The 22,835-nt window shown below is 42.0% G+C and overlaps 1 protein-coding gene across 2 annotated transcripts in view; it reads left to right on the top strand.

The window, feature by feature from the left end:
- grin2aa (glutamate receptor, ionotropic, N-methyl D-aspartate 2A, a) overlaps positions 1 to 22,835 on the top strand; it is a 388,199-nt gene that overhangs the window by 283,513 nt on the left and 81,851 nt on the right. For both annotated transcript variants that reach the window (XM_078559026.1, XM_078559025.1), the window contains exons 6-10: positions 2,877 to 3,082; positions 7,516 to 7,684; positions 7,851 to 8,004; positions 11,701 to 11,826; positions 18,960 to 19,189. In XM_078559026.1, the coding sequence (XP_078415152.1) occupies positions 2,877 to 3,082; positions 7,516 to 7,684; positions 7,851 to 8,004; positions 11,701 to 11,826; positions 18,960 to 19,189 (885 nt within the window). The remainder of the gene's footprint in view (positions 1 to 2,876; positions 3,083 to 7,515; positions 7,685 to 7,850; positions 8,005 to 11,700; positions 11,827 to 18,959; positions 19,190 to 22,835) is intronic.

Genomic DNA, 22,835 nt, shown 5'->3' with positions numbered 1-22,835 from the left:
GAAGCTTAAAAATTATGATTTCCATTAACTCTCAGCTGCAGATAAGACCGAATATAAGGTTTAGCTTAATTTATTAGCCACCAAACATTACAGTAAATTAAATCTGACTGAAAACTCTTTAACTAGATAAATGCTTAGTAATAGAATCATAAAAATGATACAGAACAGAAGGAGACCATTCAGCCCATCATGCTTGTGCCAGTATTTATTCGGGTATTTATTCCGGAGTGTTGGATGAGACTAAGGAGCAGATTTGTAAGGCATTCTCAATCATGATGAGGGAGCCACTGGATATAGTGAAAGTACCAGTAAATTGGAGAGAGGCTAACCTCTTTACCCAGAGTGGTTAGAATGTGGAACTCGCTACCACAAGGAGTAGTTGAGGCAACTAGCATTTAAGGACAAGCTAAATAAACATGTTGGGGAGACTTGAACAGAAGGCTATGCTGATAGAGTTAGATGAACATTGTTGGAAGGCGGCTCACATGGAGTATAAATATGGAATTTAACCCATTGGGCCAAACGGCCTGTTTTTGTGCTGTAAATTCTATGTAATTCTAATGTGGTCCCGAAATTCAAAAAGGGTGGCAAAACAGAGGCAACAAATTACTCATTTGGCTTCTTTCACTTCTATGTAGAAAAAATGATTATTAGAAGTAAAGTTGGGATTTATCTGTATAACAATAGGGGAAACATTAGCCAACACTGGCCAGGATTTTCTGGCCCCATCATGGAGGAACCCGCCGAGGGAGACTCGGTGGCCCAGCCAAGAGTCCATTCATTTTCGGTGGGATTAGACAATTCTGGTGGTGCGTGGGGCCGGGAAATCCCACTCATAGGGCGGAATTTTTCAGCCCCTCACGCCAGCAGGATCTTCCCATCGATGTGAATGGAGATTTCAGTGGCTCACCAGCCCCGCCGTGGGAGAACCTGCTGCAGGGGGCTGGAAAATTCAGGCCATAGAGTCAGAAGGGAAAGATTCTGTCTGACCAATTTCCTTGGCCTCTTTGAGGAAATGACAATTCAAATGGAGTCTGGAAGATTTTATAGCATGACACACATTAATTTCCAGAAGGCATTTCACAAAGTTGCACACAAAAGGCTTAAAGCTTTGGGGATTCAGGGTAAATCCTGGGAATGGTTAAGAAGTTGGCTGGGAATACAAATCAATGTGTACCTGTTAAAGAAGTTATGTTAGAGTGGGAAATGTACTGAGTGGGGTGCCACAAGGACTAACATTGGGACCACAATTAATTTACGTCCATGACTTAGTTCCACGTGGTGGCATAGTGGTATTGTCACTGGAATAGTAACCCAGAGACCCAGGGTAATGCTCCAGGGACTTGGGTTTGAATCCCACCATGGTAGATGGTTGAAATTTGAATTCAATAAAAATCTGGAATTAAAAGTCTGGTGATGATCATAAAACCATTGCTGATTGTCATGAAAACCCAGTTGTGTCCTTTAAGGAAGGAAATCTGGCCTACATGTGACTCCAGACCCACATGCATTGCCAATTAAGGCATTTAGGGATGGGCAATAAATGCTGGCTTAGTCAGCAACGCCCACATCCCATGAATAAAAATAGAAACTCAATATTGGTCAAATTTGCAAATGTTACCAAACTAATAAGGAAATTGGAGGTAATTGTACCATTGGATGCAGCTTAGAAATTACAGAATAAGTTAGATAAAGTATCTATTGGAAGGATAAATAGAAAATATATAATGGATGGAGAAATGGACAATGCATACTCCTTGAATGGTGCCGAAATAAAGAGGACGAAACTGAAAGAGACCTGTAAGTATTGGTTGATTTGATGCTCAATGTTGCCAACTAAGGCAGAGTAGCATTCAACATTGATAACAGAATCTCAAACTACATAGTCAAAGTAGTAGAATTCAAGCCATGATCAAACTCTGGTCAGGTCACCTTGACTGCTGTGTCCAGCATTAGTTTCTGGAGCCAGTGCAGACAAGAACCATGAGGCTACTCCCTAGCCATGCATACAAGGTCAAAGTGCTGCTTGCTGACTCATGTGATTCATTGTATATAGGTTGGGCTGCTACCGACAGAGTTTACACTATTGTTATGGGTTTTTCAAAGCTTTTCCACCAATCTTCCTGGGGACAGCGAGAGAACCCCTAACTCACCCCTATTGTGCTGCATCCCTGATTTCACTAAAGCTAGTAATGTCAGAGTGAGGTCCCTTCATAGGCATGTCAGTGGTGGATGTTTGCATGGCTAGGGATGCATCTTGTGCATTTGCCTGCCCAAGATAGCTATGAATTCCAGTTTACATGGGGTTGTGGGGGGGTTGGTGGGAATTGGTGGCAGCTGCTCAGTGGTATGATCTCAACTCAGTGAAGACCCAAGTAGTGCAGATAAGGTACAACAGAATGTTTACACTATAGAAGGATGCATTCCATACTTGCATTCTTGAACCCATGGCCTTGCACCTTCCTATTTCAGTGATCTCCTCCAGCAATAAAACCTTCCAAGCTCTTTGTGGTCCTCCAATTCTGGCTTCTTGTGCATATTCTGATTTTCACCAAACTACCATTCGTGGCTGTATCTACGGCTGCGTAGGCCCTAAGCTATTTAATTCCCTCCCTAAACCTCACCAGGTCTCTTCGTCTCTTTCCTCCTTTAAGGTGCCCTTTAAAATCTCCTTCTTAGGCCAACCTTTGGATCGCTGTCTTAATATCTTGTAATGTGACTTGGTAGCAAATTTTGCTTGTTCATGCTCCTGTGAAGAGCCTTGAAATTATTTACTACATTTAAGGTGCAATATAAATGCAACTAATTATTGCTAACAGTCGCCTATATCCTGGAAACTTGAACACATAAATGAATTTGATATCTTCATATTACAGGTTGGGAAGTGGGAAAACCAAAGCCTGGCACTGAAATATCCTGTGTGGCCACGATTTAATTCCTTTGCGGACAGTGAAATAGATGACAGCCACCTAACTATCGTTACTTTGGAGGAAACTCCGTTTGTCATTGTGGAAGATGTGGATAAGTTGACTGGAACTTGTGCAAGAAGCAATGTGCCATGCAGGAGAAATATTAAAGCTATGTGAGTACAGTTTGTGGTTATTTTCATTTTTCCTGTTGGCCATTTCATTTTTACAAAGTGAACACCAGTTGCTAAAAGTGTGATGTGCTTTTCAGAATCTTCCACCCCCTGCATTTTTAGGAACAATTCCCAATACTTTCTAATGCTACATATTCAAGAAAATGAAGTTAAGCCAAATGAAGGTTTGTAGGCATCAAATCAAACCATATTTCAACCTTTCTGCTGCAAAGGTTCCAGCTCCAAAGCATTCATTAAACTTTTTCTCCACAGAGGCTGCTGTGCGCTTCTAGAATTTTCTGTGTTTGTTTCAGACTTCCAGCACCTGCAGTTTTTTGCTTTTTGTTTTAAACCGTTCTGTACCTGAAATGAAGGATTGTTCATTCATAGTTGCACTGTAGCCTGTCAGTTATATCATATTTCAAAGCATTTTACAGCACGGAAACAGGCTGTGCAGCGCAACAGGTCTTTGCTGGTGTTTATGTCCAATGAGCCTCCTCCCATCATACCTCTTTTCACCCTATCAAGTAATTCATCTGTTCCTTTCTTTCTCATGTACTTAACTAGCTTTGCTTTAAATGCATCCATGCTAGTCGCCTCAACCACTTTGTGGTAGCAAGCTCTACATTACCACCATTCTTGCATTCCACTGATGCACACTATTCCTTTTTATATGTACTTATTATATTTACTGTGAGCTTGCCTAGGCAGATCCGTGTTTTCAGGAAAGAGTACGTGTGCGGACATTGGGTGAAGACATGGTCACTCTCAATTATGATACCTTCCTAGCTTGAATAGCTTACCAGTGCTTGCCTATCAAGAATGGTGATTTGGAAGTACTGCTGAAGGGCTGCTGGCACTTGTGGAAATGCTTTTCTCAGTGAAATGCAAGTTGTTGTTGCTGTTGTTGTTTACTACCTACAGGTGAGGAGGGGACAAAATTGGAATCAATTGTAAAAATGTATCAAATCAAGTTTTGTAAATTTGAGAGTCAAATGCTTCCTGGCTACAGAATCATGATGACAAGCTCCATGACTACCAGATCCCTTGGCAACCACTGATTTAACTAGGGGAAATATACTCATCAAATTGTAAAGAAATGGAACCAAGCGGTTTGAGGAATTAATGGAAGTCACAGATATCAATAATAACAGCAGTGCCAGCATGTTGTATTTATATAGAACTTTAACTTAGAAAGTACTTCACTAAGGTGTAAAGAAAAACATGGATACTGAGCCAAAGGATTTATTAGGCAGGGTGATCAAAAGTTTGGTCAAAGAAGGTGGATTTTAAAGCAGGTCTTAAAGCAGAATGTGGTGCTAGGGTGGTTAAAGGCATAGCCTTCACCATGAAGGAGAAAAGGAGGATGGTAACACTGGGAGTTGGAGTAAAAAGAATAGAGAGCTCAAATGGAGCACTGTGAGTCTGGAGAATCCTGAGAGATGCGAGATCATGGAGGCTAAGAGCTTTAAATTTGACATGTTGGAAAAATAAAAGTCGGTGTAAGTCAGTGAGTTCAGTGGTATTGGTGAGCAGGATTTAGGGGGAGATAGGATGTGGGAAGCAAAGTTTTGGACAAGGCAAAGTTAGGGGATGGGAGACTAGCCAGAAGAGCATTGGAATAGTTGAATCTAGTTACAAAGTCAGGAATAGGGTTTAATTGCCTGATGGACTGAGTTTGGTCAAAAGTGGATAATGTTACAGGGATAGACATAGCCTGTCTTTGTAATGGTGTAGATATGGGGTTGAAAGCTCAACTTGGGGATGAGTAGGACTTTGTGGTTGTAAACAATCTGGACCAGATAATGAAGGACATAGCTGCAGAGACTTTAACATCCATGGACTCTGGTGAGACAAGTTTTTGTTAGTGACCTAACTTTATTCACTTACTCGAAAGGTAAGAATCTAAATGTGGTAGATGAGCAAAGGCATCTGGAAGAGTAAACACACAAATCACTAAAAGTAACAAGAAATGCAAACTAGGTTTATTTCTAGAGGGATAGAATTGAAAAGTAGAGAAGTTATGCTAAACTTGTATCAACCCTGGTTAGATCATACATGGAGTACTGTGCACAGTTCTGGTCACCATGTTATAAAAAAGATGTAGGGGCACTAGAGAGATTGCAGAAAATATTTAGAAGAGTGATACTGTGAAGTTACACTTATCAGAAAGAATTAATATACTGGAACTCTTTTCTCTGGAAAAGAGAAGGCAGAGAAGTGCTCTAATAGACATCTTTAAAATTCTGAAAGGTTTTGATAAGGTAGAACCATAAGACAGCATAGCCACCTATGGGGAAGAGAAAAGTTAAAAGCCATCAAAATAAGATAATCACCAAGAAATCAAATAAGGAATTCAGAGGACAATTCAGAAATGCCCTGAGGGAAAATCTTATCCCTGCATAATAACCAGTGCCACAGAAACAAAGCATTGATTGTAGCTGATCTGATGCAAGGCAGAATTACATGATAGATCTAGTCTGTTTGACAAGAATGCAAGCTTGCTACCACCAGGGAGTTGTTGAGGCAAATAATACAGATGCATTTAAGGGGAAGCTGGATAAGCATATGAAGGAGAAAGGAATAGAGGATTGTGCTACTGGAGTTACATGAGGAAGGTTGAGAAGAGGATCATGTAGAGCACAAACACTGGCATGAACTGTTTGAGTCGAGCAGCCTGTTTCTACACCGTGTATCCTATATGTAATCTATATCACACCATTGTGTGATATATCGCTGCGCTGTGACCATTGACAAATTTACTTAAGAGGGGAAGAAGAAGAATTTTACAATTTTATAAATCAGATCAAATATTTATGATATCAAATGCCCGGATCAGTTGGATTTAATGAAATAGCTCAGTTAAAACTTCTTAAAAAAGGAAAGCCTAACTATAACTAGCCAAATCTGTAATTTGGATCACAGTCCCTGTTTCCTGATTGCAACTGATTATAAGTACTGCTCCCAAAAGTAAAATGCAATCTATTTATGACACTGTGATTAATTTTGTGCATTTCAGAAATTCCCTGAGGGAAAACCTTATCCCTGCATAATAACCAGTGCCACAGAAACAAAGCATTGACTGTAGCTGATCTGATGCAAGGCAGAATTACATGATAGATCTAGTCTGTTTGTTGTTAAGGCCATTCAGGGATTTAGCTTCCAAGTATGCCTAGGTATGCTAGGGTGAATGTCAGGGGGAATGGAAGATTCACAGAAATTCTGGAAAAATGGTGTGAAATGGTTGCACTGGCCTAGAAATTCGGCCATGTAGTACCCATCTTCCAGGTGTTAAATGGCCTCCTAAAGCTCAATCTGGTGAGATGGAGGTCAGATGGCCATTTAAATATTTCAATGAGGCTGACAGTCTCTGATTTTAACCTGCTTTTCCAGTTTAACCCTGGCCGGCTGGGTTTCCCCAGGCCTTGGCAAACCAGTTAAAAGGTGAGGAGAGCTTCGTGGCGAAGATAAGTGCTCTTTAACAACTGGTTGTGAGCCAGGAGGAACAGGAGTACTTCTTCCCAGCCCACAAGCTCTCCACTGTAAGAAGAAACACTCCTGCTCCTCCTGACCAACAAGCAGTGACATAAAGGCGCTTACCTCATAGATTCGGCCCTTCTTACCTCCTTGCACCTGATGGGGTTCCTGAGGCCTGGAAAACCTGGATGTCTGTGGTTAAAAATAGTATCACTGTTGAAATGAAGGCAGACAGGTTCATTAAAATATTTAATTAACCAATTCACCTTCTGCAAATGGATTTGTCACCCACCCCTCCTCCCACCTGTGTTAAAACTGGAAGTGGGCAGGTTCGAGGGGGGTTCAATTCTGTCATCAGATGTTTTGAACTTTAACCTCAGAAACGGCCGCAACACACCCACTTTTTAGAGTTAAGATTCAGTCCTGTATTTCCAGAATATTTCAGTAGACTAGAAGTTATACGCCAGTACTGTTGGTATAAGGATTTACTATGAATCAGAAACGAATATTGATCATAATGTGACCTGCCAGAATTTCAGTTGAATGCATGGATCTTTAATTTACAAAGTGCAGAAAGGTTTAGTTAAGTTTGCAAATCACACATAGATTGGTCACACATAGTCTTGAATTTACTGTGACTAATGTTATTATTTGGACCTCAATACGATTGTCTCAAGTTCTTCCCACCACCAATTTAACAGTGTTGTTACCCTGTTTATTTTAACTCAGTGATGCCTTCATTAAAATAACAGAGGGAAGGATTTGGTGGTGCTTTATGCATCCACATTATGACATTAGTATTTGTGATTTCCTACTAAGGTTAATTAGCCCTAAATCTAACTGTTTAGCTATGTATGTTTTGACAGTGGCATCAAATGGTGGAGTCCATGTTCTGGTAACAGATTTATTTGTTATTACTGTCTCATTACTTACAAACGTTTATTTTCTTCTGTTGTCAGCAATTCTACTGACAAGGGGATATATGTGAAGAAATGCTGCAAAGGGTTTTGCATCGACATCTTGAAGAAACTTGCAAGGACTGTGAAATTCACATATGATCTCTACCTGGTATCAAATGGGAAGCATGGCAAAAAAATCAACGGTGTATGGAATGGAATGGTTGGTGATGTAAGTTGCTTTAGGTAATAAACAGTCGCAAGAAGTTTCGCAACTTTAGGGTTAGAAAACATTAGCAAACAAATAAAAAACTCCAAAACGAACCCCTAAAACTCCAGAGGCTGTGTGTTTTAACCTAATTCCATCCTTTTTTTGTTGCTGCCTGCACTACCCCCAGGTGATGTATCAACGAGCGGCTATGGCTGTTGGCTCACTGACCATTAACGAAGAGAGATCTGAAGTTGTTGACTTCTCAGTACCATTTGTGGAAACAGGAATCAGCGTTATGGTATCTCGGAGCAATGGAACAGTTTCCCCCTCTGCATTTTTAGGTAAATTGTTTAGAGGTGTCTTACCAGTACTGTTCGTTTCCTTCTCTATACTCTATGATCTAGTAATAGTGGGCGTGGTATCCCACTAATGCATCAGAACAATCTACCTTAATTAATGCTAAAGCATAACGCTCATGTATAGCAGAAACACCAGCATAGACCTGTTGTCCAAATGGCCCATTTCTGTGCTGTACATTCGACTCCATCACCAACAACCTGGTCAGAACAGGGGCAACCCCAACATTGGAAAGTCATTGGCGAGCTTTCCAACAAGTGCTTAAGATTAAAATGATGCTATTTAATTTAACTTGTATAATGATAAGGAAATTCATGATATTACAAAACATTAAGTTCTAAGCAACTTTTCTGAGCTCTTTTCCTTCTTGAAACAGTTACCATTCACTTTAAAAATGATTTTGGGCTGGATTTTCGCTCCCCTGCCGTTGGGTTTGAAAGCATGGGGCATGTAAAATCCAAGCCTTCCACTTCCTACCTGCCCACCTCTGACCTGTCTGAAATCTTATGTGGGTCGGGGGAAAAGTTGGTGACCTGTTGTTGGGCCTATTGAGGCCCTTAATGGCCAATTAATGGTCACTTGAAGGCCTCATCCCGCCTCTGCCGGAATTTTACACGCAGTGAGGGGAGGCCCAGACCATACGGGAAACCCGGCAACTTTAGCTTCGTGGAGTGGTACAGGGCCAGAGGAGAACCTCCTTTACAGGCTCCCTGGATCCATCGGAGGAACCCCCCCTCCCCCCCACAAGGTCATCCCTCTCCTTAACCCTCCCCCTGGCCTATTGAACCTCCTACCCCATCGCTGAGATCCCCAACCCTAGTTTTACCTGGGCTCCTTGGCGTGGTGGGACTACCTATAGTGCCAGCCGTGGCCACCGCTCCTGGCTGGCACTGCTCGGACTACAGAGCTGCCGACATCTGAAAGGTTGGAAACTCTCTAAGGCAGGACTTTCCTCCTGAGAAAGGGCCGGAAATCTCGCCCTGGAGTGGGGAAGGTGCGGGGGTGGGTTGTGCGTTGACCGCGGGGCCCTGTAAAATCCAACTTTTTATTGCCCATTTTTAAAAAACATTCCTGCTGAACTGCCATGACAACTTTTAACAGGGGTGGATAAACAGTCTGATAAAAGCTAAAAACTGCAGATACTGGAAATCCAAAACAAAATCAAAAATAAAAATACCTGGAAAAACTCAGCAGGTCTGACAGCATCTGCGGAGAGGAACACAGTTAACGTTTCGAGTCCGTATGACTCTTCAACAGAACTAAGGAAAAATAGAAGAGAGGTGAAATATAAGCTGGTTTAAGGGAGGATGGGACAGGTAGAGCTGGATAGAGGGCCAGTGATAGGTGGAGATTGCCAAAAGATGTCATAGACAAAAGGACAAAGAGGTGTTGACGGTAGTCTGTTTGCTGAAGAGAGGAAGGTAGTTTATGGTGATAAGAGACTTAAATCAAATGAAAATAGTTTCCTCACACATCCATGTTCCTCACACATCATGGTCAAACTCACCTCGGACTTTACACCATATTTGTCACTGTTTAGAGCAGTCAGCGTTATAGAGAATGTTGGATTGTTTGTTTAAGTCTTGGGTAGGTGGTTTTGTTGGCACAGTCCATTCTGAATTCTGCATCTTATTCACCCACTGCAATTATATCAACAGCAGGGACGGCATTGGGTGGTCCATCCAATGGGCTAATTGAAGCCCTTAAGTGGGCAATCAATCCCCATTTAAGGGTTCATCTCACTGCCAAGGTTTTCCTGCGGGCAGGTCAAGTCACTCCTTAACTGGCCCCCTGGGTTCATTGGAGGGCCCCTCTCCAAGTTTTTACATTCCCCAGGTTGCAATCCCCTCCATGGCCTCTCAAACTTCAGCCTCCCAACCCCCTGGCAGCTTGGCACCTGGCAAAGCCCCCAACCATGCGTAAGTGATCCAGCCCATAGTGTTGGAAAGCTGCCAGCCACTGATTGGCCAGCAGCTCTCTGAGGCAGGTCTTCCTGTCCCTGAGGAATTTGAAATCCCGCCTGCAGTCTATTCATAGTCAATTGGCGTTAAATAGCTGCTGGGTATCCTGCATTCTCCTTGGCGGGCTCCCAACATTTTACCCGGGGGAGGGGGGATGGATCCAGCCTCTCATATAATTCAGTCCATTATCATTGTAACCTTCCCTAGCCTTACAATGCTTTGATAACTCGGTACTCCTCCAACTCTGGCCTTTTACCCATCCTCCACTTTCCTCATCTGTGCCTTCAGCCTAAGCACTGGAATTCCCTCGCTAAATCTCTTAGCTTCTCTACCTGTCTAACATCTTTTGAGACCATCCTTAAATCTTGTTTCTGAACAGGCTTTTTGTCACTCTTCCTAAGAGCACTCTTTTAAGCTTGGTGTCAATTTCTGTCTGATTACATCCCTGTGTAGGGCCTTCCAGAAGGTAAAAACAGTTCAGACCAGTACTCTTATTTCCCAGTTTTTACTGGTGTTCCATTTTAAGGTATACAAGACCAGTTCAGACCAGTATTCTTATATCACAGTTTTTACTGTTTTTTCATTCTGGGTTGGGTCATTTTGCCACTTTAAAGGCACTATATAAATACAACTTGTTGTTTTTTTGTAGTGTCAGTAATTTCTTGGGTTTTTCAATTGGCAAAGTAGCTGGTAATTGTGGACATCTTTACAGCTTTCACTGTCACTCTCTAATTCCACTCTCTGGACTCCTTGGACACATCCTCAGGTGGCACCCCTGCTTATTTTTCATCTTTTGCCTTCAGTGAGATATATCAGATGATAACCCCAATCTGGATTGGCAACTTGGCATTTGGGGAAGGATGCCAACCAAAATTACAGCTTTCAATCACAAATCCACAGTGTAGGGCACAAGATGTCCAATGGTCTAGTATTTTAATTGTACTCTTTTGTGAGGGTCAAGCAATAATTGTCATTGCTTTTATACAAGTGCAAAGAGAGATTGTTCACGTTCTTCCATAAAAACCTGTATAGTGTTTCGGAGAAGTACGGTGTACAGTGTAATAGAATGGCAGGGCGCACTCCACCAACTTCTGATTTTCGTGATGACATCCGAAAAGGTATCTAGCAAACAGAAAGTTCTTTCCAACAAGGCAGAAGGTAAAAGTTACATGGAGAGTTAGCCACAGATTGTTATCGCTCGCATCCTAATGGTTGGTCATGTATCAAGGTCAGTGGCAAAAGCAGAAACCGTTCACTCCAGGGAGACAAGTGCAAAGATAAACACATTTACTCTCAAATTTGGGAAAAAGAACCTGAGTCTACTTCACCAACATCTTCAACAAAATAACAACTTGGATTTATATATCCCTTTAATGTAATAAAACGTCCCTAAGCACTTTACAGAGGCATTACAAAAGAAAGTTTGGATGTTTCGGAACTTTGGATGGTTGTGTAAATGGGAACATTTATTGTTGACCCTTTACTTTCTAGGGTTGAGAAATCAAAGCCTTTTTATTTTAATTTAAGCAAAAGTTTTTAGAATGCCTTGCTGCTATAAGCTACAGCAAATTGGCATGGCATTCATAGATCTGTGCTATTCTCTCCTACTAGTGCTGTAGGGCCAATGTGATGGCATGGTTGTCCTCACAACGCCTTTTTGTTTTGTTTTCAATGGATGATTTATGAATTATTTCAGGCTTTATCTCTGTTTTCTTCCAGAGCCCTTCAGTGCTGCTGTATGGGTCATGATGTTTGTCACATTACTCATTGTGTCAGCCATTGCTGTTTTTGCATTTGAGTACTTTAGCCCAGTAGGGTACAACAGAAATTTGGCAAAAGGGAGAGGTAAGCTGAATGCTTTTATCTTGTTTTCATTATTTTTTTTATTGAACTGTGAAAATGAACACATTTCCTGATGTCACAGTGCATTACAAATTACATGGTAGGTGCTGATACATAAATTTTGGGGTGGCATTAAACATTGATGGCATTGCATTCCATCCTTAGTGGAGCACTTGGGTTGGGTTAAAAAAAGGTCATAGTAATGCACGCATGAGATTGGCCTTTTGCTTCACAGGTTTAGGAAGGTTCTTGTTTCAATTAATGCTCAGAAACATGAACTAAAAAAAAGACTTGCATTTATATAGCACCTTGCACAACCACAGGACAGCGAAAGTACTTTTCATCCAGTGAAATACTTTTGAAGTGTAGTCACTGTTGGAATGTAGGAAATGCAGCAGCCAAATTGCACACAGCAAGCTCCCACAAACAGCATTGTGATACTGACCAGATATCTGTTTTTGTGATGTTGATTGAGGGATAAATATTGATCAGGACACTGGAGAAAATTCCCCTGCTCTTCTTCAAGCTCACACATCTGGCAGGCAGGATTATTATTTGATTAAGGTATCAGCTATGTCTTAGTGGTAGCACTCTCATCTCTTAGTGTGAAGGTCATGGATTCAATCTCACTCTGGCAACTCGAGTGCAAAATTCAGGCTGACACTCCAGTACAGCACTGCAGGAATGCTGCACTGTTAAAGGTGCTGATTTTTGTTAAACTGAGGGCTCCATTTGCCTTCTCAGTTTTAAGTAAAAATTCCTTGACACTATTTCAAAGAAGAGCAGGTGAGTTCTTTCCGGTGCCCAGACCAATAATTAGTGCTCACCAAACATCCCCAAAAGAATAGCTAGTCAAACTTGCTGCGGCATTTCCTACATTATAGCAGTAACTACACTTCAAAAATACTTAAATGGCTGTAAAATTCTTTGAGACATCCTGAGATTGTGAAAGGCACAAATATTCTCTTCATCTAGCTAAAAAGCAGGCACTGTCCTTTCTGAGCTATTTGGCCACTGAAAATTATACATTTATTTTGCAAGTACTGCTGAAAATATTATCAAATATAGCACATCCTGTCATTTCCAAATCCTGAATGGTATGCTTTATTCAGGGGGTATTGAGCATTATTCTGAACAGTTTGTTACAATATTCTAAAGTCAAATTAGCCCCATGCTGCCAACAGTTCCCTTGTATCTTAAGCTGCCATCTGGCTCACTAATGAAGTATTTGTACTCGTCAGCAAAAGGCAGCTTTTACTGCAGTCTAAAAAGCAAAATCATGGCTGTAAAATGTTGATATTGAAATTAAAAGATATCTTTCCTTAAAGTCTTGTTGGAAAGTTATATCGTCCCAAGTATTGTATCAATTAGTTAAAATCTTCAGTTCAAAAAAATTACTGCTGCATGTAGAATTTTTATGACCTGATGGCAGCTTCCTCGTGATTCAGTGTTATTCTTGTCAGCTGCACTTTTCAACAAATAAGTAACCTTATGGAACATTGACTTTTCATGAACATAAGCAATATGTTCATTCACTTGTGTGGCAATGTTCATCTCCAACAAGAGAGACTCTAAACCCTTGACATTCAGTGGCATTACCATTGCTGAAACCCCTACTATCAACATCCCAAGGGTTACTATCGACCAGAAACTGAACTGGGCCAACCATATAAATATTGTGGCTACAAGAGCAGGTTAGAGGCTGGGAATTTTGTGATGAGTAACTCACCTCCTGACTCCCCAAAGCCTGCCCACTATCTACAAGATACAAGTCAGGAGTGTGATGGAATACTCTCTACTTGCCTGGATGAGTGCAGCTCCAACAACACTCAAGAAGCTCAAACCATCTAGGACAAAGCAACCCACTTGATTGGCACCCCATCCATCACATTAAATATTCACTCCTTCCACCCATGCACAGTGGCAGTGGTGTGTACTATCTACAAGATGCACTACTACAACTCACCAAGGTTCCTTCGGCAGCATCTTCCAAACTTGTGTCCCCTACCATCTTGAAGGGCAAGGGCAACAGATGCATAGGAATTCATCACCTGCAAGTTCTCCTCCAAGCCACATACCATTCTGACTTGGAACTATATTGCCGTTCCTTCATTGTCGCTGGATCAAAATCCTGGAACTCCCTTCCTAACAACACTGTGGGTGCACTAAAACCATGTGGACTGCTGTAGTTCGTGAAGGCAGCTCACCACCCTCTTCTCACGGGCAATTAGGGATGGGTAATAAATGCTGGTCTTGTCAGCGACACCCACATCCTGTGAAAGAATAAATATTAAAAAGTACAGGAGCAGGAATAGGCCATATAGTCCCTCGGGCCTAGTCAGCCATTTAATAAGATCAAGGCCAATCCTCGACCTCGTGTTCACTTTCCCACACAATCCACATATCCTTTGAGTCCTTTAGATTTCAAAAATCTGTCTATCTCAGCCTTGAATTTCTTCAATGGCTGAGCATCCACAGCCCTCTGGGATAGAGAATTCCAAAGATTCACAACCCCATGAATGAAGAAATTTCTCCTCATCTCAGCCCTAAATAGCTGTCCCCTTATTCTGAGATTATGCACACCTTCCAGCCAGGATTAAACAGCCTCTCAGCATCTACCCTGTCACGTCCCCTCAGAATATTTCCAATGTTTTAATCAATTCAGAGGCCTGTTTGATTCAATCACTCCTCATAGGATAACCCTCTCATCCCAGTAGTTAATCTAGTGAACCTTTGTTGCACTCCCTCTAAGGAAAGCATATCTTTCATTAGGTATGGAGTCCAAAATCGTACACAGTAGTCCAGGTGCAGTCTCACCAAAATTCATATACAATTGAGCAAGAATTCCTTACTTTTGTATTCCGATCCCCTTACAATAAAGGCCAACATACCATTTGCCTTCCTGAGTGCTTGCTGTACCTGCACGCTACCTTGCTGTGTTTCTTGTAGAAAATTTTCTGAACACTATCATTTAATAGTTTCTCACCATTTAAAAAGTATTCTTTTTTCTATTCTTCCTACGAAAGTAAATAACCTCAAATTTCCTTACATTGTACACCATTTGCCACCTTAATGCCCACTCAGTTAACTTGTCTCTATCACTTTGGATACACTGGGCAGAATCTTCCCAGCACAGCCAATCTGAACATGTACATTTTTTGTGGAGGGAGGCTCAAGCAGCAGTGACTCTCTGCGCGGCAGCAACAGGTGGCCAATTAGGGTCAATTATGGACCCACTTAGGGCCAAGGTGCAGAACAGGCGGCCAATTAGGGTCAATTATGGACCCACTTAGGGCCAAGGCGCAGACGCCGCTGGAATTCTCACAACGTCGGACCAGCCTCTCCACTGGGTCGGGAGGCTGCAGCAACTGAGAGGCCATCACCCAATCGTAAGCTGGAGGTCCAGCGGTTCCTTAACTTACCTGATCCATTATTGAGTCGCATGAATCCAAAGGCTGCAGCCTGTACCATGCCCATTCTCCTCCACATTGATGGCCCTAGAAGCTGTGGATCTTTCTTATGTCTAAACCTCCAGCAAGCTTCCAAGGACCCCTTCATTTTGAGGCGCCATCACGCTCCCCTACCTTCCTCTGCAACACCCTTTTCTCCCAATAGGCTGCCTCTGTCCAGTGTTGAAGGCCATCTGACTGGTCCTCCTGCCTCAGGGATCTGTCTGTCATCCTTCCTTGGATGGAGAATGTTAATTGGCCACCTCCCAGATGATTCCACCTGTCGATGCACCTAGAAATGGTCCTGATAGCTGAACTTTTTCAAAGGGCGTAAGATGCCACCCTTTGGGTTCTTCTCACAGCTTACTTTCCCATCTAGTTTTGTATCATTGGCAATCTAGGATACTTCTCTCTCGATAGCTTTACCTCATCCATTAATATAGATTGCAAATAGCTGAGACCCCACCACTGATCCTTGCAGCATCCCAGTAGTAACAGCCTGCCAACCTGAAAATGACAGTTTTATTCCTACTCTGTATCTGTTCTTTAACCAATCCTCTATCCACACTAATATATATCCCCAACTCCATTAGCCTTTAACGTGTGCAACAACCTTTTGTGTGGAATATTACTGAATGTCTTTTGAAATCCAAGTATACTACATCCACTGGTTCCCCTTTATCTAAGCTGCCCAAAAAATACTAATGCACTTGTCAAACACAATTTTCTTTTTCATAAAACCATGTTGACTCTGTCTAATAATATTGTGATCCTTAAAGTGCCCTGTTGCTACTTCTTGAATAATCAATTCCAGCTTTTTTCCAATGCCAGATTTCAGGCTAACTGATCTGTAGCTTCCTGTTTTCTTTCTGCCTTCTTTCTTGAATAGTGACGTTCCATTTCCTACCTTCCAACCTACTGGGAACTGTTCCAAATCTAGGCATTTTGGAAGATCACCAATAGATTCACTGTCCCTGTGACACCTCTTTTAGAATCCCCCCATGTAGGCCATCAATTGTAGGGAATTTGTTGATTTTTGGTCCCACAATTTCTCAGGTATTTTTTCTTTACTAATATTAATTACTTTAAGTTCCTCACTTTCATTAGATCCTTGGTTCTCCACAATTTCTGGTATGTTTTTTGTGTATCCTACTGTGAAGATAGACACAAAGGACAGGATTTTGAGTCCCTGCCAGGGCTGGGAACAGAGGTGGGTAGAAGTTAGAAATAGCCCCACTGGCCAATGCACCAGTTCACTGGCTCCATCCCACCTGCGGGCCATTTTTGCAGAGGTGGGATTGGGAGGGTTGATGGCGGCAGGGCTACCCACCCACATGTGGCTGGTAGCCCACATAACTTATTAAGGACCACTTAAGACCAATTAAAGGAGGCAGCTGAGATTTTTCAGTTGGCCTCCACATTCCTGCAGGTGGCCAGGGCCAGCTTAGGTGCTTGGAGGCAGCTCCATCTTGAAGCAGCCTTTTACTTACCCTTACTCACCATGCATTGCAACCTGCTGCTCCTTTCCAGCTGGAAGCGTTTGATTGACCCTTCAGCTTTGAGAGCCTGCCCATCGCTCTTAATTGGACAGGGAGTCCACCCTCTGGCTATTTATTGGCCATTCCAGGGATAGTCACAGTAAGTGGCTGTTTCCCACACGGTGCGGGTTTCTGGCCACATTTCACCATAGTGGGGGTCCAGATGCCCGCAGGGAAAATCCTGCCCAGAATACTTGTTTAATGTCTCCTTCATTTCCTTATTCCCCATTGTAATTTCTCCTGTCTCAAGCGTCTAAGTGACCCATGTTTACTTTCTCTACTCTCTTACTTTTTACGTACTTATAGAAGCGATTGCGCTCTATTTTTATATTTCTGTCTACTTTACTCTCAATTTTTTTAACAGGCTTCATTCCCATCAAATACATTTTTATAAAGTAGAAACACCTCAGTTTTACTGAATGAACTGTTGAAACGAAAACTTGCAATCGTACAAACTCAGTCTGTGCTACAAAACTCTAGCTGAATGGAATTATAAGTAAACTCTTAAATAAATAGAATAAATTGGCTGAATGGCAAAATTATTCCCTGACAAATTTTAGTTCTAAGAAAGTGAAACTGACTTGTATTTAAATAGTGTCTTGCTCCACCTCAAGACATCCCAAAGTATTTTACAGCCAGAGTTTTTGTTTATATGTTTTCCCCTAGTTTGTTTTTTTCTGCCACCACCTGCACTCCTTCTAAGAGCAAGCAGAAGGAAGAGACTAAATAGAAGGTAGAAGGAGAGCTGAAGACGATTGCAGACAGAGCTTTGTTGAGAAAGGGTAGGGAGAAGAATGATTGGGTCAGCTACTCATGGAGTGCTGCAATGCCAATGCATTAAAAAGGGAAGACAGTGGTGTAGTGGTAATGTCACTGGGCTAGTAATCCAGAGGTCTAGGTTAATGATCTGTGGATATGGGTTCAAATCCCATCCCATCATGGCAGCTGATGGAATTTACATTCAATTAATTAATAAATGTGCAATAGAAAGCTCGTCTCAGTAATGTTGACCATGAAGCCATTGTTGATTGATATAAAAACCCATCTGGCTCACTAATGTCCTTTAGGGAAGGAAATCTGCTATCCTTATTTGGCTAGCATACATGTGGCTTCAACATGTGGGTTGACTCTCGACTGCTCTCTGAAATGGCCTAGCAAGCCATTCAGTTCAAGGGTAATTTGGTTGCCCACATCCCAAGAAAGAATTAAAAAGACATTTCTTTGAGGATGCAAATGAAAGAATAATAATTCCTAATATTTAAGGCAGATTAGAGTGGTGTTGTTATTGGCAATGTGCGTGAAAGTTCCTCCTGCCTTCAGAAGTGGCAGTTGACATGAAGATAGTTGTTTTCTAACTTAGAGTGCATCTTCAGTGTGATACTGGTTATCCTGAACACGGACTAACCTCTTTTTCCTTTCTTCAGTTCTGTAGCCGTTGGTATTTCTCTTCCTGCCTTTCTCCTTCCATTTTTGTTGCATACTGCGCCCTTACTCTTCAAAATTATCTTGAATCATTTTATTTTCAAGCTATTCAGTACTCCTTCATTTGTTTTCTTTGAATGAATTTTTTCCTGCCAAATACATTGTCAATGCACTGCCAGTGATTTATCTTTGTTTTTGCAATCACCTATGTTGTTTCTCACCCAGCTTCACTGGGAGGTTCATCTATTTTTATATTAAGGGACTGAGAAAATAAAACTTGTTTATGCAAGTCATTCATCACTGACATTAACTAAATAAGAAGTTGCCTCAAAAATCAAGTTATATACTTTTCAAAGAATTATTATAGACTACAGTGAGAGCTCAGTTTGGAATACTTACATTCAAGATAATGACACCGGGTCAGCAGCTTTAAAAGCGAGGAACTCTTTCAAATAGATTTACTAGAAGATTAAAACAGGGAGCAAAAGGTACTGGCGATACCTGTCTGTGATTGTACTTAGCTGTGGAGCTACTTCCTCCTTTAAGTGTAAAGGCTTCTAAAAATATAGCCTGAGAAAAGAATTTGGAACTAGGGCTATTATGAAGCTGGTGGCAGAAAGTTTTATTCTTGAAACTAACTTCCTTATTGGGTGTTTTGAAATGTTTATTTGGAAAATCATGAGCTCCTGGAAAGCACGTGTTCATACACTTTGTTCTTTATTTGCAGCTCCGCATGGTCCATCATTCACAATTGGCAAAGCAATATGGCTCCTTTGGGGCTTAGTCTTCAATAACTCTGTGCCTGTGCAGAATCCCAAAGGAACAACTAGTAAAATAATCGTGTCAGTATGGGCCTTCTTTGCTGTAATATTTCTTGCAAGCTACACTGCCAATTTGGCTGCATTTATGATCCAGGAAGAGTTTGTTGACCAAGTGACTGGACTCAGTGATAGAAAGGTAATCATTGCTTTCATTATTTATTGGTGTAGTCTCCCACTGACAAGAACTCAAGCCTGCCACTGAGTGGCAAACTGTACCCTCAAAAGTTTTTGAACAGATTTGCTAATTAATCAGAAAGTTTTGCCTATTCTTCTGCAGTACCCTTTGTTGTTGCTGATACAGCAGAGAGACACCTAGAACCCAAGAAATCCTGATTGGGCCCTGGGTGATTCTCTAGGGGAACTGCCGGATGGGAACTGGAAAATGAGGCAGAACTTGGTTTTGCTGGGATTTCTCCACATTTCAGCAGCTGAGAGATAGTCTGATGGAGACAGGGTGGTGGGGTGGTGGGAGGACAATCCCTGCACCCATCTCTACACATCAAGGGGCACATCTGGGGGAGTTCCCGGGCTAGCTGCTTACTAGCTGAGAACTTGTGACAATTCCATTGAGGCACTCGAAAGAAGCCCAGACAAAAAAAATTGATCCTGGAGGCAATTAATTGCCTATTTTATGCTGGCAAATGTCTCCATTTAGCTGAAGATTTTAAAAAGTTGTCTCTATCTTCAGCCCAGGAAATTTTTTAAAAAAATCTCCCAGCAGGCAGGATAGGATAGTGGTTTAGGCCAGAGAGCAACCCTGTTCTCTGCTGCCATGCACTCCCACTGTACACACCCTAATTTGCTGCTAGACAGCAATAGCAGAGGAATATTAGACCTCCAGTACAGCTTTGGCAGCCATGACTTTCGCCTGTCTTGGCCCTGCAAACTTTGGGTTTCTCTCCTTAAACCGTTCCAGCTCTCTGCCTTCCTCTCCTCTTCTAAAACCCTCTTCAAAACCCACCCTGGTCAGCCATCCAAATATCTCCAGCTTTTGCTCATCATTCATTTTTCTTTGATTCCATCCCTGTGAAGTAATTTTCCATGTCAGTGGCACTTTATAAATGTAAGTTGGTGATATATTTCTTTCATTTACCTGTTTGGAATTCCTGAAAGCTAAACATGCTACAAGGAACTTTCATAAACTTTGTCTTTAGCAGTAGAGGAACACCAGGAGGTTGTGGGATTGTTTGTGTTATCATCTTTCCTAACATGATGAGATCTAAATCTCAGGCATACAGTCAGGGAAGGTATAGAGCAAAACTTAGACTCTGCCTGTAGACAGAGGAAGACAAAAGTGCACACCCAGTGCCTGGTTTCAGAACATAATTGGCAAAGGTTCATTAGGCCATCTGCTCAACCTCTCAACTGAGGTATGTGTGCAGTAATAAAAGCAAAATATTGCAGATGCTGGAAATCTGAAATAAAAACAGAAAATGCTAGAAAAAATCAGCAGGTCTGGCAGCATCTGTGGAGAGCGAAACAGTTAATGTTTCGAGTCCTATGACTTCGGAATCTGGTTCTTGTGCAGTACATGGAGATGCATGGGAGGGGAATGAGCAGAAGAAAGATAAATTCCTTATCTACACTTTGGCTCTGAGATATTTCTGGGCACTATGACAGCCTTATATGGACATGCAACCAAGCCAAGAACTTTCTTTGATCTGCTCCTTCTCCAATGCCAGCTGTGCGATGGAAACCCTGTTTGTGCATGTAAACAAATTTCCGCTGCATTTCCAATGGCGTTCCAGCGAAGAGCCGGAGCAGCTCAAATGGAAATTTCCAGCACATATTTCAATGATCTGTACACCGTAAGGTAAGTTATAGAAAAATTTGACTGCATATTTATTTTGTTTTATATTATTATTACAACATATACTTCTACTAAAGCTATCAACATTTTCATGAAGTTGAGATTATTCTACATAGTAAGATCCAACTTGAAAGCAACTACAAGTGTAAAAGAATCATAACTGGATAATCCAATGTGGGGAACAATTTTGAGACAAATGGTGCATTGATACACAGTCTTCTAAAGGCTACAAATGTAAAAGAATCATTACTGGATAACCCAGTGCAGGGAACAATTTTGAGACAAATGGTCCATTGACATCCAGTCTTTTAAAGGCATGTGCCTCAGGTAGCATTCCTGTGCTACTATTCGGGCCACCAGCAGCGAGATTATTATCCATAGGTTCAGAGAGTATGCTTTGTACCACTAAGCCATCCACTGACATGATTTCTTTCCAGGAAATGTCAGAAATGGCTGCAATTTGAAGCGTGAATGCATCTTGACAACTTTCAGTCTATTCAACATTAAAATATAGTATCCCTTGCATGTTGTCAGACACAGTCTGTACATTGAGCCCTGCTTGTTGAGGGTTTTTTAATAGCAGCTCACAAAGCAATCTGACTGACATTGATTGCACCCTGGACCTTGAGAAGGCCAGAACCCTTGTAAAAGCTTAGTGCCCTTCCTTGCTGTTTGCTTGCTGTGATGCCAGTGTTCATGAATTCATAAGAGCCATAAGACATAGGAGCAGAAATTAGGCCATTCGGCCCATCAAGTCTGCTCCGCCATTCAATCATGGCTGATAAGTTTCTCAACCCCATTCTCCTGCCTTCACCCCGTAACCTTTGATCCCCTTACCAATCAAGAACCTATCTATCTCGGTCTTAAATACACTCAATGACCTGGCCTCCACAGCCTTCTGTGGCAATGAATTCCATAGATTCACCACTCTCTGGCTAAAGAAGTTTCTCCTCATCTCTGTTCTAAAAGGTCTTCCCTTTACTCTGAGGCTGTGCCCTCCGGTCCTAGTCTCTCCTACTAAAGGAAACATCTTCCCCACGTCCACTCTATTCAGGCCTTTCAGTATTCTGTAAGTTTCAATCAAATCCCCCCTCATCCTTCTAAACTCCATCGGGTATAGACCCAGAGTCCTCAAACGTTCCTCATATGCTAAGCCTTTCATTCCTGGGATCGTTCTCGTGAACCTAAGCCTTTCATTCCTGGGATCGTTCTCGTGAACCTCCTCTGGACCCTCTCCAGGGCCAGAACATCCTTCCTGAGGTACGGGGCCCAAAATTGCTCACAATATTCTAAATGTGGTCTGACCAGAGCCTTATAAAGCCTCAGCAGCACATCCCTGCTTTTATATTCTAGTGCTCTCGAAATAAATGCCAACATTGCATTTGCCTTCCTAACTACCGACTCAACCTGCAAGTTAACCTTAAGAGAATCCTGGACTAGGACTCCCAAGTCCCTTTGCACTCCAGATTTCTGAATTCTCTCCCCATTTAGAAAATAGTCTAAGCCTCTATTCTTCCTACCAAAGTGCATGACTTCACATTTCCCCACGTTGTTTTCCATCTGCCCATTCTCCTAACCTGTCCAAATCCTTCTGCAGCCTCCCCGCCTCCTCAATACTACCTATCCCTCCACCTATTTTTCTATTATCTGCAAACTTAGTCAGAATGCCCTCAGTTCCTTCATCTAGATCATTAATGTATAAAGTGAAAAGTTGTGGTCCCAACACTGACTCCTGCGGAACTCCACTGGTCACCGACTGCCATCCTGAGAAGGACCCCCTTATCCCCACTCTCTGCCTTCTGCCAGACAGCCAATCTTCTATCCATGCTAGTACCTTGCCTCTAACACCATTGGCTCTTATCTTACTGAGCAGCCTCCTGTGCGGCACCTTGTCAAAGGCCTTCTGGAGGTCCAAGTAGATAACATCCATTGGCTTTCCTTTGTCTAACCTACTCGTTACCTCCTCAAAGAA

Source organism: Cetorhinus maximus, chromosome 15 (assembly GCF_964194155.1).
Source record: "Cetorhinus maximus chromosome 15, sCetMax3.hap1.1, whole genome shotgun sequence".
NCBI lineage: Eukaryota > Metazoa > Chordata > Chondrichthyes > Lamniformes > Cetorhinidae > Cetorhinus > Cetorhinus maximus.
Note: the sequence above shows the minus strand (reverse complement) of the source record. Positions and strands in the feature narration are given on the sequence as shown.